This window comes from Apteryx rowi, unplaced genomic scaffold, assembly GCF_003343035.1.
Source record: "Apteryx rowi isolate R43461 unplaced genomic scaffold, aptRow1 scaffold_3, whole genome shotgun sequence".
In the NCBI taxonomy this organism is placed as follows: Eukaryota; Metazoa; Chordata; class Aves; order Apterygiformes; family Apterygidae; genus Apteryx; species Apteryx rowi.
In genome coordinates, this window is record NW_020449418.1 from 4,342,512 (window position 1) to 4,361,358 (window position 18,847).

At 42.7% G+C, this 18,847-nt stretch overlaps 1 protein-coding gene across 1 annotated transcript in view; it reads left to right on the forward strand.

Annotated features, from left to right (window-relative positions):
* Nucleotides 1-12,260: 12,260 nt before the first annotated feature.
* SORCS1 (sortilin related VPS10 domain containing receptor 1) overlaps nucleotides 12,261-18,847 on the forward strand; it is a 315,565-nt gene continuing 308,978 nt past the window's right edge. The window contains exons 1-4 of the mRNA XM_026069669.1: nucleotides 12,261-12,450; nucleotides 14,327-14,390; nucleotides 15,276-15,374; nucleotides 16,426-16,578. Coding sequence (XP_025925454.1) covers nucleotides 12,261-12,450; nucleotides 14,327-14,390; nucleotides 15,276-15,374; nucleotides 16,426-16,578 — 506 coding nt within the window. The remainder of the gene's footprint in view (nucleotides 12,451-14,326; nucleotides 14,391-15,275; nucleotides 15,375-16,425; nucleotides 16,579-18,847) is intronic.

The window sequence follows — 18,847 nt, forward strand, 5'->3', positions numbered from 1 at the left end:
TTCTGGATTTCAAAACCATCTCCCCAGTTTTCATCTTGGGATGTTGTGCAGCACTTATATAGGAGCATCTATTGGCACATCCCTGTATGCAGCTATGGTTTCAGTGCCTAGAAGGCTTGCTCCAGAGCTCACAGAAAAGTCTGCAGTGAAATTCCCACTGACTTCAATAAGTTAAGAATCGGGTTTCTCTGAGGACAGCTGTGTTACTGCAATTTGCCTGTTGATACTTGGGGAAGGTGGAGATGATATGATTTGGCCCATTTTAAGAATAAAATTGCTCTCCTTCATAAAAAGCCTGTTTGTTGCTTTGCGATTGCTTCTGGCATAGACCAACAAACTGGTGGAATTAGTGGGATGTTTTGGCAAGTTGGCATCCTTCTTCAGGTTCTCCCACCCCTCATCTGTTCATTTTAGCAAGTTTTGCAAAATTGGCAGCATTTAAAAAATAATAATTAAAAAAGGAAAAAAATCCACTATTCAGAGGCAGCCAAGCAGAAAGCTGAAATACAATGGCTTTTACTTTTTTGTTGAATTTAAGATCTATTATCAAGACACAAACTGTGACTGTCTAAAAAAGTGAGGGAAAAAGGAAAAGTCAGTAAAGGAAAAGTCTTTCCTCATTTTGAATGTACCTGTGTCAGTCTTCCAACCTGCAAAACTAAGGGTTAGGCTAGTAGGAGTAGCAGAATGGGCCAGTTAAAGAGAAAATCTTTGGACACAAAACTTTGATGAGGTCTATACAGCACTGGTATGGGGACCTGTGGGTCAGGGACAGGGACATGAGGTATGCTATTTTAAAACAGATGGGCAATTATCTGGTGAGAAAGTATCTCCAGGTACTGTACAGTTAAGTGCTCCTGCTGTCTAGTACCTTTTCTTGCCTCCCCAGTCCTTCCTGGAATAAAGGCAGGCAAGTGTTGCTCGAAGCTTCATGCTGCTGAAGCGGTATAAAACCTTAAAAAGCACTGCCATGCCAGAGTCCCTGAGCTTTGTCAGAACTTGAGTCCATCCTCACTCTCTGCAGCAGCATCAAACTGCGCTTGACAGAGCTGTTGATTTGTAGGGGCGATATCTGAAGGCGTGAAAGATAAAGCAAGTGATGGATCCCAAATGAAGTCCTGTATCCAAAACCTCTAATGCATATTGTGAGTATGCCCCTGATCCAAAGGTAAGTTCAGGTCCATATTCAGAAAAACCAACTTGCCAGTAAAATAGGTCRGCGAGACCATTCAGTCTGATCACGCATGTTTCACGATGGTACTGAGATGCCACCAGCCTGGCCATCGGGGTAAAACTTCAGCCTGACACTGTAGCCTAGTTCCTCATTTCATCCTGATAACTGGCATACGTTTCATTTATCTGCAATAATAGACGGTTTCTTCATCCTCTGCCCTTTCAGTATGTGATGACTGTACACCACTGGTTACAAAGTCTGAACATTTCAGAATCTAGTGACATTTAAGGAAAAAGATTGCCAAGCTCTTGAAAGAAATACACCACTGAAATACACAAAGAAGCAAGTGCAACTTCCTTGCTGTTAAAGTGATAAAGAAATTAACGACACACCAGGTTCCAAAATCCCACAGCTGTGTGGAGATATCTCCTTTTTTCTTATTTTTTTAAGCACTTCTCTCCCTCCGCAAAGTATAAAGGTGTCTGCAGTTAAAGTGATGGCAAGACGCAGAAAAGATATTGCTTCCCCTGAGTTTTATGAAGCTGATATCAATCTTTTATTTCATAAACTTCAGGCCTGTTATTACCCTAAAAGCGTGTTCCACGGCATTTAATATGAYACTGATGAGAATACAAATAAGAGCAAGTGAGGGAGGTGGAGGACAGAGAGAGAAGAATCAAATGATGTTAAATGCAAGGACCTGAACAACGCTTCCATATCCATTGCCATTGAGGAGAGTTTAAAAGGGCCATGAAACAGCAGAGCATCTGAATTGTGTTTGGGGGCAGTAAATCAATTTAAGCTTCATCAGTGAGGAAAAAAATACCATCTGAGGCGGTAAGAAAAAAAATTCAGATTATGGAGGCATGAAGGCTTGCCCGTGAGCTAATAAGACATGCTTTAGCCAAGTGTTGTGTGGAAACTCAGAGTATAAACRCCCTTGAAATTGGGATGATTTGGGGAGTGAAAAGAAAAATCAGATTTTCTAAACTTTCACCTGGAAGTATATGAAATGCTGATTAGTTTTTATGTTGTTTTTATCCAGTGCTTGGCTAGATTCTAGTAGACCTGCTTAACTTTAAGTATATAAATGTTCCTGCTCCTGAGTAATGAGAAAAAGCTGGATAGGATTCACTTGTTTTGTGTCTTTTCAGATATGTGAATAGCTAAAAATTGGCATTCAAAACAAAGAAAAAGAGGTAGTTCTTCATACTGCGTGTAGCTRTGGAACTCCTTGCTGAGGATTACTGCACATATAGGAACCATATTCGGTTTGGGAAGTCCTTGAGCCGCAAATTGCTGGAGGCTGGAGAATATTTTGAAGAAGTATTACTACACATCTGTCCAATGCTCATGTTCTTTCCTTGGCATCTGCTTTTTGACTCTCTCAAACATACAGTCCTAGGTTGCCCTGACTCGCTATGTTCATTCTTAAGATGACTGGACTCAAGACCAGATTCACTATGATTTCAGGCATGGTTGGAGACTGTTCTTCAGAGCCTGAGGGACCCTAGTAGTTTACCCAGCTACCATGCACTTCCAGAGATGATATTTGCATGTTGCTTGGAAGCAGTCCACAATCCTTCTTTTGCCCACAGGAGGCAGAAGCTAGGWCGGGAGAGCAGGGCCTGCTAAGATCATGGTCTTTCTGGAGGCCATTCTTTCCCATTCTTTCAACCTGGTAGTGAAGCCAAGGCCAAGCAGGTTGTTTTACAGTTACAGAGCTGGCCTTGTAGATGACATTCATCAGGACACATGTTCCAGGGAAAACAGGGCTGCTCCACTGGAGTCAGCTTTGAGCTATCCCAGCTGAAGACTTGACCCACAGCACCTTTCACTTAGATGGACTCATCAGACTGCTGTAGCAATTACATGGAATACATAATCCAGCTGCATCTCCACTGGGTAACAGTCTGAATGTTCAGCTACTTCATGAAATTATTCCTTTCCCCCCCTTTTGCTGYGGGGTGGTTTAGAGGACAGTAGAGACAGAAGAAAGCAACAAACAACATTTCTGAATCAAACCTGGAGGAGAGGTGGTGGAGTGTGAGCTGGACCCAGACCTGAATGTAGTCAGAGCAGTAAGTTCCTTCTGTTTGCTGTTATGTTTCCAATGTGATGTAACATCAATGCTTTAGGAAGTAATTGAGGAACCTGAGAAGTCAGTTCAACAGTCTTTTGAGAAATCCATACTAGCACTTTTTTTAAAAGCATTGCTGTGAACAGGATGTAACTGAAATGGTGACAAATTACTCAGACCTGCCATAGGAAACAATGTTTTAGGCATCCTCTTGACAGCCCTTCCAGACTCCCTAAATGGTTCATAAACATATTAATTTTTAGAATGAATTGTAGCCTATGTGATATGTATTATCAGTTCTCAGTTCATAGTTTCAGCTCAGCTACCCTGTACCAAATTTACATAGACGAGTGTATGAGGGGAAAAAAGCCTCTTATTTTCAGATTATTATTCCAAATAAGGATTTGGAATATGCACATGAAGATTATATGTAGTTTCCCACAGGCATGAAACTTTTGATTTAATTCAATCTACATTTGGATATGAAATGAACCATTACAGCAACTCAAGGTTTGTCAAAAAAGCCAAAATATTGACTAACAAAGAAAAAATACCAATAAATTTGCAGCAGTCAGAGTATCTCGTTTTTGAGTTTTGATGAGATGCAAAACTGGCTGAAAGTTTTTCAGATTTCTGCAGAAGACGACTATCTCGAAATATCAGTTTTGATGAGAGTTTTCAATAGCTCTTCACGTGACACAAAGTACTCTTACGTCAACCTTAGAATCTCCAAGCTATTTAGACTTCCTACAGAAGGAATTTCTTTCACAGAGATAATTCATAGCTGAGGATCAAAACAGTTCCTTCAGGACTGTTAGAAGAAAAGAAAAAAGTTTCAGGAGAGATTGCAAGTCTGAAAAGCAAGGTCCTTCTCATTTTTTACTGACTCAGTGCTCAGTGGAGAAGAGAGGATATCTTTTCCTTTGATTGGAAAACAGCTGACACATTATAATCAAAAGATTAGATTATAATATAACTTGAAGAAGTTGTAATCCTACAACTTCTTGGGGTGAAGTTTTGCGCCAACCTTTTAACTCCCACTAATTTAGTCTGGGACAGGTTGTAACTCACAACACAGGTTGTTATTATTTGGGGCTTTGGTACATCAGATACACTCAACAAAATCTTTCTATGTCTCTATGCATCCACATGTAATCCTGTGTTTAGGACATTAGATTACTGAACACCAAAAATCATCACTTCCTGAATAAAAGAGCTGCCTAACACTATCAAATCATTCCACAAAAGCCAAAAATGCTTGGTTTTAACTGAAAAGCTTTCTAACAGTGGAAAAACAATGAAGAATTTGAATTCTTTGAGTGCTTTGATTTTTTTTTTCTCCTGATCAGGAAGAAATCATTCTGAAATCCTCTGCAAAAGCATGTCTTCTAATAAAGGTAGGCAAGTCATCAGAAGTGTCACGGTTGTGTAAAGAAAAGTTATAATGACAGTGTAACTAGGTCAGTACCTGTCTCTCTATTACYGTCTCACGGTATCTTAGTGCCCTGACTACCCCCAGTCTTTGTCATTAGTTTTTTTCCCCAGTTGTGAATATTTTCATGTATTTTATGATCAGAGGGAGTTTGAGTTCTCTGCCTCTCTTTCCTTCAGTGGCTGATATTTCCATTTGCCCAATGAAGCCAACTGCTTGTGAACCATGGTCATGAGCCAAAATGCTGCTACAGCCAGCTCCAGGCTGCCCCTGTCCCAAGATCTCACAAATCCCGCAGGAATTATTGCAAGTCCCCATGGCAGCACCAGGTCTCCAGTCCTCTTCTTTCAAAAGCATCTTCGGCGCAGAAGCCACTGGCCGGACTCAAAACCAGTCTCTAACTTGGGCTTTATATYTACTACCTCTGTTACATGTTGTGCCAGCAGATGTCTGTTATATATAGGCTTAATTATACAGCTAATGAGAATTAGTTCTATACTATACACAACACTGCGTGAGTCCACAATGGGGAAGCCCCAGTGGATTTTCACTGCCAGAGAAACTTGTCATAACTCTAGATATTTATTTTATCAGCAGGGATATTTGTGATAAATGAAATTTCAGCTTCAGCAGCTTCCTGTGGCAATGGGTTCCACGGTGTAGTTCAGTAGGAACAGGAGCGAAACTGTGCAGGCTGAGACTTCAGATATTTGCGATTTAGCCTGTGCATTCATGAGGACAAGAGCTGATCTATGCCTTCAAAGCTAAGCAAAAAACCCGCTTTCTTTGGGAGAATTCTGTCTGCACTCAACAGGTGGCAGAATGGTTTTCACCCAACTGAAATAGTATGTTTAAAAAAGGTCCTTCAGGAAAAAGAAACAATTTTATTTTATTACTTAAAACTTGATTCTGCTGAATACTAAAAGACCTATCTAATAGCAATACATTTTTAAAGTTGAAATATTTACAGCTGGAGCCTTCAGCGAGGAAGAGTAGAGTATGTTTATTTTGCAGTTCAGTAAATTATATATATACCAAGAATCAAATTGATGTTTTCAGCTGATCATGTTAATCCAAACAAGCTTTCTTTATGCTTTTTAATCTGGAGAATTTGTTTTTCATTCCTATGCACATAATTATCAAAGCATCTATTAGACACTATAAATAAATCCAGGCCCTAAAATTTGTCTCCAGACTCTAAATACACAGTGTGACTGCAGGGCATACCATTTCTCAGCAGAAGCTAGTGGTTTTGTCGCTCTCCCTAGACCCTTGCTAGACCCTTCAAGGAAAACTGCGGCGACAGCTAAATAAATATTTGTTAAATAAGAACATATATATTGAAATTTATGCAAAACAGTGTTTAGAAACATCTGGCAACATTTCCATCTCTGCGCTATTGTAAAGGGTGCTTATATATTTCCATAAACTTTTCCAAGTTGTTATTTTTCTGCCCACTTAAGCTTCGGGAYAATTTACCCAGGCTCAAACTCCCTTGTGAAAACTAGCCGGTGGTAGGGAAGCAGGACAGCCTGTGCACACGGTGCGCTCTCACACCTGGGAGGCTGGGCTTCGTTCCCTGCTCTGCTGACRTAGTGCACAGTGTTTAGAAACATCTTTTTTAAGGAAAACGTATGTGCTCAGCAGCGCTTTCAGGAGCAGCAAAGCACCTAATTCCCAGAGTTTTCAAGTCCCTGTAAGTACAGCATCTCAGTGGCTCCACCATGAAAATCTGAGGTTATCTTTCTCCCCTGCCTCATGGAGGGGCTGACCTTGAGAGATCACACAGGGAAGTACTTGAGCAGCAAAACAAGGGTAGAGATGAGATGGTAGCCTGGTCAGGGAGTTCTTGGAGTAGTAACCCACAAGGGAAATGTGAAGGACCAAATCTTTCACCCAATACCTGCCCCCTGCCCTTCAATGGAGCCCAAGACAGACTCTCAGTTCTTGCATTTAAAAGCTGTTTTTTTTGCCTCAGACCTGTTTTGTAACCCAACCATCTTCAGTCTGTCTTTAGGTTGTTTCATCCATGTGTGGGATGAGTTAGCCAAGTCCAGAAGGGACAAGAGTGGGATTCAGTTTTGATGCTTTTTTCCATAACTTGTACACAGGGGAAAGTCCCATTGTGGACTTTCCTCAAACAGATTCCCCCAAACCCTTGGGAAAAGAGGGAGAAATTGTGTATAAAGGTAGTGGATGCTGTTGGTTAGACAAGCTCTGTTGTTGCTTTTCTCAGCAGACTTCACCTCAGCACAAGTACTAGCTAATCATTTGAAAAGAGCAACTTGCAAGAGAGATTTCAGATACAAATTTAGAAAACTGCTAAAAAAAAATACATGTATGTATTTCTCTGTGTGTGCATGTGTGTGTTTACCCATGTGTGCACGTATTTACTCGGAAGTGTGCCAGCCTCTCTCCTTCCCATTGGGTTTCTCATTGCCACTGCCCATTGCTGCGTGTACATAACGTGAGCCGCAGGATCCAACACCTGCTGGACTTCACTGGAGATCCAGTGGCCTGACCCTGAGCAGCCTGTTGGATTTGTGCTGAAGGTTGCTCCCGGTCATGTCGTTTAGATGTAGGCATTCGGTAAGTGGTCACTCAGGGGGACTTGAAAGGGCCAGCTGTAAGGGTATCGTTTTGCTGCGGTGCTTGCTATTGCAACTGCTGGGCCTTTAGCGTGCTAAGCTGAGAGCTCGCTCTGTTCATGCCACGGGTAATAAGCAAGTGACCTAGATATTATGGCAGAAGGAATCAACAAGAAAAGTAGAAAGAAAAAGACGGCTCGCTCAAAGTCAGCACCAACCCCTCCGAATCCCAGACCTGCTCTAATTATCTTTCATTTATAGGCAAGCGTTCTCCTCACCAATACTGCATTCAGATGGTTTTTGACTCTCAGGCTTCCCTCCAGCACTGAAACAGGGGCAGTCTTCACCAGATGAACATGGATTTTGCTTAAGCATGAAAGGTTGTATCCCCGCCAGGGTTATTTCATAGTCACTCCATTGAAGCCTATGGCAAGTTAATTCCCATCAGCCAAAGAACTGGCCTAAGTTGCTATTAGTCTTTATTCTTTTTTTTTTTTTTTTTTAAGAAGGTAAATGAGAAAAAATCACTAGAAAAAGTGCAGAAAACACAAAACTTCATATTGCTTAGCTGGTTCTTTCCAGCTGGACTGTTCTCTAATGCTGAATGTTAATTAGAAAATAACAGCATTCCTGCCCGCTTTTAGAAAATCAATATGAGTTTTTCTCTCCCCCCTCCCCCTCCTCAGGTTAATTCATTACCGAGAGATTTCTGGACAACTGAATACATAAAAAAAACCCTTTTCCAGTCAAAAGTTAGTAACTATAACCAGCCACAAAAAACTCTTTCCTTCCCTCAGTGTCGTTCACTGCGCCATCAGTGCCAATTGCCTGTCCCAAATCATGTGCCTTTCCTCAAAAAATGGATATGCATCCTCCATTCTTCTGAACTGGCACAAGCTGGTGGATCAATGTCTCTGTTTGGCAGGGGCTGAGCTGCTGGACGCTGAGCAGCAGGGACGGCTTTGCGGCGTTGCCTCTGTGCACGGATGTTAGCACCAGTTCACCAGCCCCCATCAGCCAAATGAAAAAGCAAGRCAAGAGAAGTGAGGACAAAACTGGACATGCAAGGAGGTGACATTATATTTCACAGAAGATGCCACACAACATAAGCAAATGATAATTCTAAAAACGCTTTTTTTTAATACACAGTCCTGCTCAAATCCCCCTGGATCTAATTAAAACTTTGTTGACCACCCACCAATCAAGATAATTATGTTGGATGGCAAAAAAGCCAGCAACAAAGACAAAATAAAATTGTACAGAGAGATGCACCTATGTGGCAAAAAAAAAAAAAAAAAAAGACCCAAACCAAACCAAACAAACAAAACACCCAAACTGGAAAATGTCCAGGCTCCATGCCATGTTTATTTATTTTTGCCTCTTTTGGAAGCCGCAAAAAGAACCAAATTATATAAAAGATGGTGGCTTTGTGCCTCAAAGAGTCCTGCAGCAGATATTCAAGGCAGCAAAATGCCCAGAGTGTGTCAGCAAGGATTTGAAATCATGATAAGGGAATCCTGCAGGAGAGCCAAGCACCATATTAAATATTAAGATGAACTGACTGCTGGGAGAGTCTGAATCTGAAAAGCAGCTCTTGCCACACTGAAAGGGCAGACACTGAAGATATGTTGTATAGAGTAGTCAGCATTAATAAACCAGAGCTTGCTCCCAAGCAAAGTCTGCTATCCTGGGTTTATTTCCTGTACTTAGAAAAAGCACTTACTGTAGTCCCTTGGATGCTACTGCTGTGAAAGTTGGCTTATTTTGTGGCAGCAAACATATGTAAGTCATGCTGCAGACAAACCTGATCCAAATCCCGTTGAAACCAATGAAAGGCCTCCCACTGACTGCAGTCAGACCTAAATGAACCACAATGTACACAGAGCCTTGGCCAGACTGGAAAATTGAAGCCATTTTAAAGCAGAATCTCAAGGAGTCTTGTTAAAAAACTTAAAAAATGACTTTTCATTGAACAAAGACAGAAGTGAAGCACACTTAACATCGTTTGAACTAACATTCTTTCAAAGGGAGGAGAAAATCAGAGCAATTCACACTTGGAATAATATCTGCATTTGGATGGCTCCAAAATCTGCCAAGCACAGTTTTGGCATAAGAAAGGCACAAACTCCAAATTATTATTAATTGTATGAAAATATATCTAAACGGACTTCCTCCCTCATGCTTTCAAGATAGAAGAATAGATTATTAAGCACACACACCATGCACACACAAACACTGGCAGAGATATACAACATCTCAGGGAAATCTTCTTGCAATGAAATCATTAGAACATGAATTTATGAGTTTCTTCCACTGCTTGAGCTATTTATTGAGCTCTCTGTGTGTATACATGTATTGAACAGTCAGATTTATCAATTTGTCATCAGTCTTATTCCACAAATCTGATTCTTCTAGAAGAAAGGCTTTTGATTGAGGATGAGGGGATTTCTTTTTCTTTCTTTCCCTTTCTTTCTTTCTTTCTTTCTGTCCTTCCATCCTTCTTTATTTCTTGGGATTCATTAGAAGCTGAATCATTTCAGTTCATATTGGATTTCACAGAGTCCCTTTATRTAGTCTCAAATTTTGTCCTAAAATAAGTTATCATTGTTAGAGTCCTATTTACTGAAACAAATACTTGTATGCAAGCTTTACATAGCTTCATCCTCCAGGTGCTACACCCACGAATGCCCCAGATAAATTGCTGAGCAYCCTGGGCAAGAAATGAACCTAGTCCCAAACCCACAGAAAGGAATTTTTACGCTGCAAGGTGTTCTGGCAAACATCTTATATAATTAGAGCCACATGAATAACTGATATTTTATTTTGCTGCCCAAACTGAGTAAAAAATATGGAAGAAGATTCAGAAATAAAAGATTAATTTCAAGCTGAATAGAATGGTTTGTTCAACTTGAAACAAATATTTTGTTTTCCTTTTATGAGTATGTGTATATACATATATATTTAAAATATACATATTTAAAAAAATCTTAAATGTAGGCAAATTTAGCTCCAGAATACCATTTTCAAGCAAAAAAAGGGAAACCCTTCATTTTCAAGGTGTCAGCATGGATTATTTAAATTTGACTACTTTGACTTCATATTTCGAGTTGAAACATTTCCACAGGTTTATCAGGAATTCACAAATAGAGCTGTGTGTGCGGCGGAGGGATTCTATTATTACTTTATTCCCAAATGTGTCTTTTAAGCAGTAACTATCACTGCTACATATGCACTCCTCATGAGTCTGACTGTGTATGCACTTCTTTCTTTGGGTAAAACAGCTCTAACAAAACAGCAGCATTGCCAACCTCAAGTGGACAAAAATCATGAATCAGGCCCTAAAGTATCACAGAAAAAGTGTAAACACACCTTCTTTTTTTTCTGCCCTTTTTTTGAATTGAGTTTGACGACCTTCTGGATTTTGAGCAAGTAGGAGCCTTGTTCTCATACTATTCTCATAGTTAGGAGGGCTATTTTTTCTAAGTGAGAAAAGAAAACAAAGGAAGAAAGTTGATAATCTCATACAATCCCGTGACATCAAGAACTCAGGATTTATTATATGATTCATAGTAAAAAGATTGGCAGCATGGAAATATGGATTTACTTTGTATTTTCTCCTGATTTTCCACCACCCACTCTGGTATTTTGGTCAGAAGAATTTGCTGCTGACTGTGGAACTGACCTGCTGCCTCTCACTACCTTTTCTTCTGCCCTCATTAGGGGATGTACCTCTTTCTGTCCCACAGAGCTACAAAATGGTACCTGAAAGCAACAGATCTAAGAAGCTGTTGAAGAAATTATCAGGCTGGAAGGAGAAAAGGTCAGAGGAAATTTTTCTCTCTTCACCTGCCTTCATTTCTGGCTAGGCAGACGGTATGAAAGCATTAACCCTCCAGACAGCTGCCGTGATGGAAGAGGCCACTGACTGCACACTGCAGTGCTCAGATTGTGGGTGTCTGCTGGAAATTATCACGCTGCTGAGCAACTAGCAAACAGTTCATGTGAGTACCTCCTAACCCATTTCAGGCAAAATGAGCTGGATAAATATAAATAGTTTTAACTGATAGCCAAATCTGTCTCACCTGATTTTGCACCATGGGAGTGTGCCCATGAAATGCTCTGCTGGTTGATCTCCGAGTGATGAAGCTGCCTCCCGAAAAGGATGCCTGGCTGTGACTTTAGAAATGATGCATCAGTGAAGCAGGACAGAGTTTGCGCTGAAGTGCCTCTCTGTTGCCTCACAGAAATTTTTGCCTGGCCATTTTTTCAATCCTGAAAGAAAATACTGTCAATGAGCAAGCTCACATCTTCAGTCAGCCTCAAGGGTTCTTGTTTTTTTGTTCTTTTATTTTTCTTGCAATAAAAAGGTCRGATAGAAGAATAATCTTTTCTTCTTCTTTTTTCTCTTTCTTCTAGTAGAAATTTTATCTTTAGYTGTACCTAGAACCCCTACTTTTTCAACACTTCTGGCTATGAGAGATCAAGCAAAGAACACAAGCAAGAAAACACCATCTGTAATGATGACAAACCATAAACAGSATTCACAGGCCATTAAGTTTGTAATCTTTTTCTCTTCATCATTAGTCTCTTACCTACATTAAATTTTTCCACAACCAAGTGAAGACCTAAAGGTGACAACAATAGCGATAGACAAGAATTTTTATTGTCCTGTCGATACAAATAAACCCATAGCTGGTAGAATGTCAGGCTAACTTCCCCAGCAATGACTGAAGTTCAGTAATCTCTGAAAAAGGGAGAAAATATAAATGATTTTTATGCCTGTTAGGCTTTTAAGAAGATTTATGGTGCTGAAGTATTCTGCGTCTATGAGAGACGCTTTGAACGATGTTTACTGTTCACAGGAAACTATTACCAGCACTTGATTGGCGTGCTTCAGATTGCAGATTTGCAAGGTTGCGAGACAACCAGAGGAATCCCATTGCTATGTTTCTCTTGAGAGAGGGGAAAGGCAGGAGGTCTAGAAGAATGGGGAATGAAACAGACTCAGTGGACAAAGCTAAGCAACTTGCAGCTAACCCCGAAAAGCTGCAAAGACCCATTGCCGGTTGTGGAAAGGAAAGTTTGCCTCTCCTGCCAAAGAAAGGAGGAGAAAGGGCCATGCTGAGTGCCAGATATAGAACAGATACATGCCCAGTGGGACAACAGAGAAAGCAAGGTAAAGTCCAAGTTTCTGAGTATGGCCAGCTCTAGGATGTTACAGCACAACCATCTCTGAATTTTGTTGTCCAGTGGGTGCCACACACAGTAATAGTACCACCTTCGGCCTGACCTCTAGCTTATCCGCCTCTCAAACTAGCCCAGCTGTCTAGCTCTCGTTGTAGGTCATGTGCTCACCAGCTTGGTAGCCCTCCACTTGGTAGCCTTCCTCAGCTTCTCCATGTCCTGTTTGAACTGGGGGTCCAAAACTAGAAGCAGTAGTCCATGTTTAGCCTCCCCAGTGCTAAATGGAGGGGGATTATAACTTTTGATCTCCTGATGATACTCTTCCAAATACAGTTTGTGTTATTTGCAAAGAGATGACATTGTCAGCTCATATTTGACTTGGCGCCCACTGCGACMCCCAGGCCCTGTCCAGGATGGCTGCTATCCAGCCAGGTGATTCTCAGCCTTTGAGACTAGTGATCCAGCCAATTTTCAAGCCTCTAGCAGTCGGTTTGACTTGCCCATACTTCCTCAGTTTACAATAAGACTGCTGTGGGAGATGGTGTTAAAATAGTCGGCTATTTAGTAACAGGAGACAATCAGGTTGGTCAAGCATTATTTGCTTTTGCTAAAGCCATGCTGATTTTTCCTAGTTAGTTGCTTGCCCTTTGTGTGGTTGGAAAAGGCCGCAGTGCACATTTCAGTTATCAATGGCAAAATCCCTCAGGGTATCATGGGGTTGCTTTAAAACAGCCAGAATAAAATGTGACAGTGGCTGGGTCATCTCGTGGTTATTATTCATACTGGTGGTGGCGAGGGACTTGACCACGAGAGGCACTCCAGGCTCCCTCCTTCTGCCCATGTTTACCRGATTGAAAGTTGTTATAATAAAAGCTCATTCTAGCTCAGTTTCTCTCTAACAGCGAGCTCGGAGCACTAGCTGTGTACGTGGAGTCCTGGCGTACGTGCAGCCCTTGCAAYGCTACTTTACACACAGCCAGGCTAGAGCCGCTCTGGGGAAACCTGGCGCCAGGCGTGGGTGCTGAGTACCTTTCTGGGCTTACACGCAGTAACACCGAATCTGCCACCTAGCTCTACTTGCCGGCTAAATTGCTGCCTGAAATCTCCATCTGAGGATTTAGCAAAGCAAAGTGGCTATTTAAACTGTAAGTGGCAAACTTTTGAACTCTTTTGAGATTACTTTAAACTTCAGTCTTTGCAACAGGCTGCAGCAAGAGGGAGTAAAAGAACAAAAAGCCTTTACTGTTAATATTTATGGTAACTAAAGCAAAATCACATCACATTTGCAGATGAATGGGAGCCCCTGTTAAAAGCTGCAGCAGCCTAATTTTGGGATGTCACTGGTTTGGAGGTTGATTGTCTGGAATAACAAAAGAGAGCTTTCATGTTAATTAATTTAGAGCAATTATTAGTGTTAAAAAATAAATATTTCAGTCACCTTTCCAGAAATAATCTGAGTGAGGTAAATGATATTCTGTGGCAGGGAGATACAGATTTTAAGTTATTTTGGTCTCATAATTTGTCTCAAATCATTTCTGTGTATCAAATGTATTACCCCTATTTGAAATCCCAGAACCTATTTCAGAAAATACCTGTGTACCAACTATATATATAAATCTTTTCACAAAACAATCCATGTAGGTAAATAATTTCCATCTGTTCAGTGAAATAAGAGGCACTTGGCAATAGTTGTTTTGATGTATTTAATTAGTTTCTCTTTTATTTAGAGAAAAAAGCACCCAGAACCTATTTAGAAAAAAAAAAATCTTTGTGATATTTACAGTCGAGAGCCATCATTTTTTTGCTAAGAGAAACTGCAACAAGTCCCGTTGTATCCTGATTTGTAATTAATTTTTTTTTTCAAACAGGGATTCCTTTTGGAGGAATTATGTGTAATGGCCAAGCACAGTATTCATCACCCACCATAGCGTGGTAGGAATCAATGGAGCAGTGTTTTTCTTGGGCTCCCTTCACTGCACAGTCTTTACAGAGAAAACTGATGTTTTAAAATGCCTGAAAATTCACAACATCTCAATTACACAGATATTTACTAGAGAGAGATTTTACTGCTTAGTCTAAAAGATCTCAGAGGAGGCTAGGCTATGCCCCAATCCTATATTGAAAACTCAGCTGGTCAGACCCACCCATTTCTGTTTCTTTCTCTCCGTCCTCTTTTGTTCTTCCCCCCCTTTCTAACCCATCAGAGTTCAGGCGACGCTGGCATAATCACCGAGGTGCTTCCAGCTTGCAGGGGTCTGTCACCCAGCGTTTTTCAGAAGATAGGCTCCTACTGAGCCAGGAGGTGCCTCGGGATCACACTTTCGCACGTAGTCTCTGATTGTGAGTGTGAAACGCTCCAGGGGAAAGGATGACTGCACATGCTGGATTATTGTAATCATTATGTAAAGGATTTATGCCCTTGACCAAGCCCATATTCCCATATCTCTCTGAACCTGCCCAGTCCCAAGTGAAGATTTGTGTACTCAGCTACATTTCCTTCCGTTTCCTTCCTCTTCCGAAGGCTGCATAAATCCTTAGGAAGATGTTTGCTCCATCGTGCCCAGAAGTGGTACCTACTCCCTTCACTAGGTTCCTGCCTGTGCTTCCTGACCCCCAAAGTGAGATTCCCCATAAGCCCACTCATGTCTGTGCAGATCTCTCCCTTTGTGGTGGGCCTCTCTGGTGGAGAGGAATACCCCCTGCCACTGCTTATCTTGGTAAAGGCAGAGGCTGAAGGGGCCAGCTGAGACCCGCATTTTTCATTTGTTCTCATAGCATCATGTTTTATAGTGCCAATAACGGTATTCTGTTCCACAGCTGCAAAGAGACTACTCCATTTCCAGGACCCTCTTCTCTGCCCTCCCTTGGGGGAATATTGGAATACTGTATGAAACAGAAGAGCAATCTCCTGATCAGGTTAGTGTAGKGGCTCTCATGGAAAACACTTTTTCATCAGTGGGTGGAGTTGAATATGTGGTGTAGTCTATGCCATCAAAACATCAGAGCAGGTGTACCTTCAGATCAGGATTCCCATGAGTGCAGCCTTTCCCCGTGTGTAAGCATGGAGAGCGCTATCCCTGGAGTCCAGTCACTACACACCAGTGCTTCCCTTTCCTATTTGAACTCAGCTCCCACTAATGACAGCATAGGAGCTTACTATAGCTCCCAACTCAAGAGAGCTGTTTCTTACATCAAATGTCAGGGGATTATTCTTTCTGTGCCAAAGACTCTGTGTTGAGACTTCTGAAAGCTCAATCATCACATCATCTGTGGCAGAAAGATGGCTGGCACAGGATTAGATCATGGCAATTTAAAATGTCTCTCAAATAAAGGCAGACCACGAGTATTCAAAAGCACACATAATCAGATTGTAAAACTGACTACCACAGCATGCCTTGCAGACCAAGAATATAAATAAGGATTAGACAAATTCAGGAAAGAGAGGTCCATCAGTAGCTATTAAACACAAGGGATCACATGCAATTGCTGCTGGAATCTCCTAAACTGAGGATTTCCAGAAATGGGCATCAGGGATTGTACCATACACCTGTGTTTTACGTCCATCCACAACAGGGAGAACCTGGGCTAGGTTGTCCTTGGGTCTAATCCAGTATTTTCTCACCATGCCTGACTCCTGTGTGCATTTGCTGAGGAGCTCTGAAAGTGTAGTATGTTCGCAGTATATAAGGTGTGCTATAACAGGCACATCCATGTCACTCACTGGTTGCTCATCACATTTGAGATATAATCATCTGTCTGAATGAGATAGCTAGATTGTTTCTCTCATTAGCTTTAGCCACTCCTTGGGGTGTAAATCTCCATTACAAGCAAAGATAATCCTGGGAGGCATTTCCTCTGACTTCTTATTCATCTCCGCCTTTTAAGTTCTTGCTCTCTTGCACCCACTTACCTCTTTGAATTTCATCCTTTTAAATTAAACCCTCTTTAAGAGACTTACTTGTCCTAGGAAGGTGTTGCTCTCTAATGCATCCATTGAGATAGATCCATCTGGTGAATCTGTTATACAGAAGAAAATGGATTGGGTTGATAATGAGGTTTCCAATCCTTACTGCATTGCTGATCTCACTGTGACTGAGTTTCCCCCACTGGCACAACAATGGTAAAATTCACTGGTCTTTGTGAAGAATTTTGGGCTCAATAAAGGAAAAGAGCTGTTTAAGTGCAAAGTGTTAATTATTATCACTGACAGGCTATAACTAATAGTAACCATTTAGCTGGGAGATATGGAAGCAGGTATGAAGTTAATTGGTTTACAGTAGATTTAGCTGAGGTCTGATGGTTAGATTGCAGACAATCCATCATTATTGTAAGCAGCATGAAGTTATGCCCAGCCTCCATTACTGCGAGTCTCCCTTCTCTTGTGATCTTGTGCTAATACCCCAAGATGTGTAACCAGTGAGCATTTGAGTGAAATCTCTAAAAGAATGTGGAACAAATCTGTAAATCTCCTTCTGAAATGCTCTGCCAAAAAAAATAAAATAAGGTCTTCCGTGTCAGGAAGAAAAATTTAAAACCATTAATTAAAAAATAAACTCTCAGGGAAATCAAATGGAAATGAGTGAGAGCAGGCAGACGAGGTGGAATAAAGTTCCAGTGGCAGAACGTTTAATTCCCTCTAGTCTTAAACCATGTGGGCACTTGTCTGTAAAGCCTTGGGCCACTGTCCTGCAGAGTGGGCCGTCACCGCTGCCCGGAGTAAGGGACAAGTGGCTCACGTGGGGCRGGCAGAGCCGGCCTCCACAAGCAGGGGCCAGTGATCTGCTCCAGCCAGTGCTAGTGAAAGCTAGTGAAAACTAGTGAGAAGGGATCTGGTGAGAGAGGGAGAGCGCAGCTCCTGGGGAGAGAAATTGCTGATCCTTCAGAGGTGAGAGGCAGCTAGAGCAGAAAGGTTTTTTTTCTACCAACAAACCGCTGGTGGGGAATCCCTCCCTTCCCCTCTCTCCCCCACCGCTGTCATTTCATTTCCAAAAGCATGTCCCTGTCTCCACTGGCATTTATCTGAGCAAACTTCTGTCATGCCTGAGTGATTTATCTAAACATCGCCAGCTACTGCAACTGACGGTACAGCAAAGCAGAGGCGGAGGAGGGCACTGAGGGGTGGAAATGTGACTTCCCCCTCTGTGAAATCAAGTACAGGTGTCTACAGAGGGATGGACCCTTCACTTCCTTCCCTTCGTWTTCCCTTCAACACCAGTGCATTTGCATCAGTCTCTGGGGAGAGAAAGSAGGAGACGTTGCAGAGCCCGCTTGGACATTTGAGGCCATTTGATTAACCAAATATTAAAGCATTTKCCCCTGGAAAGGCCATACACAGACAGATGCATATACGTATGCATTGCTCCTTCACTTCACACGTCCGCTTCCAGTCCCCCTGCTCTGGCTGGGGCATTTTGGGACTCGGGAGCAGGTTTTAGGGGTTTGAGCGCAGGGGAAGTGCAGGGGAGGAAGGCAGCAGATGCGCGAGCGCGTGTGAAAGTTGGGGTAAGTCCTTCTGGAGGGAGCGTGTGCGTGCGAGGGAGGGCGAGCGAGCCACGCTCGCCTCGCAGCAGCGGCGAGCATCCCGGGGGCTGCTGCGAGGAGGGGAGCGCGCTGCAGCGGCGCGGAGGCAGCGCGGCGGCGGCGGCGAGCGGGCTGGCACTTCCACAAAGGCAGCCGGGAGGAAGCGCCAGCCAGGATTTGCTCCTCTCCCTCTCCCTCTCTCGCTGACTTCAGTTCAGCTCCTCCCCCGTGTGGTTGTGGCTTTCCCTTCCATCAAAAGCCTGATCAGCAACGCCAGTCTTTGGGGGGGAAAAAAAAGAAAAAGAAAAAAAAAAGAGGAAAAAAGTGCAAAAGAAGGAAAGGAAAACAGGGGGAAAAAAGAGGGGGAAAACAAGCCGTTTCCCCTCCTCCTCGGCTGCATCACACACAGCAGAGTCTGAAACTTTATGGAGTTCTGGTTGTGTTTACCCCGCGGTGGGTAAATCGGCAGCACCCCGCTCTCTCGCTCCTTCTCTCTCCTTCCTGCTCCTGCTCGCTCCCTCTCATCAGCAATCAGCAGCAATGGAAAAAGTTGCTGGCTGGTACCCAGCCTGGCACGTCGCTCTCCTGTACTGGACATGGCTTTTCCTCTTCACTTTTGGCTTCACCGGTGCAGAAATAACTTGCAGATCCTGCCATTCCCAGGTGAAGCCGCAGCAGCAGCAGCAGCAGCAGCATCCGCAGCAGGGATTATTAATGCACTTGAGGGGCGACCGAGGAGAAAGGGAGCAGGGGAGGCTCCCGGCGGCGGAGCGAGGTGAGAGAGGGCACGGGGCCGGCGAGCAGGAGGCGGCGGAGGAGGATGCCGCGCTGCAAGCGACCCTCGCCCCCGCTCCCACGGCGGCGAAGCT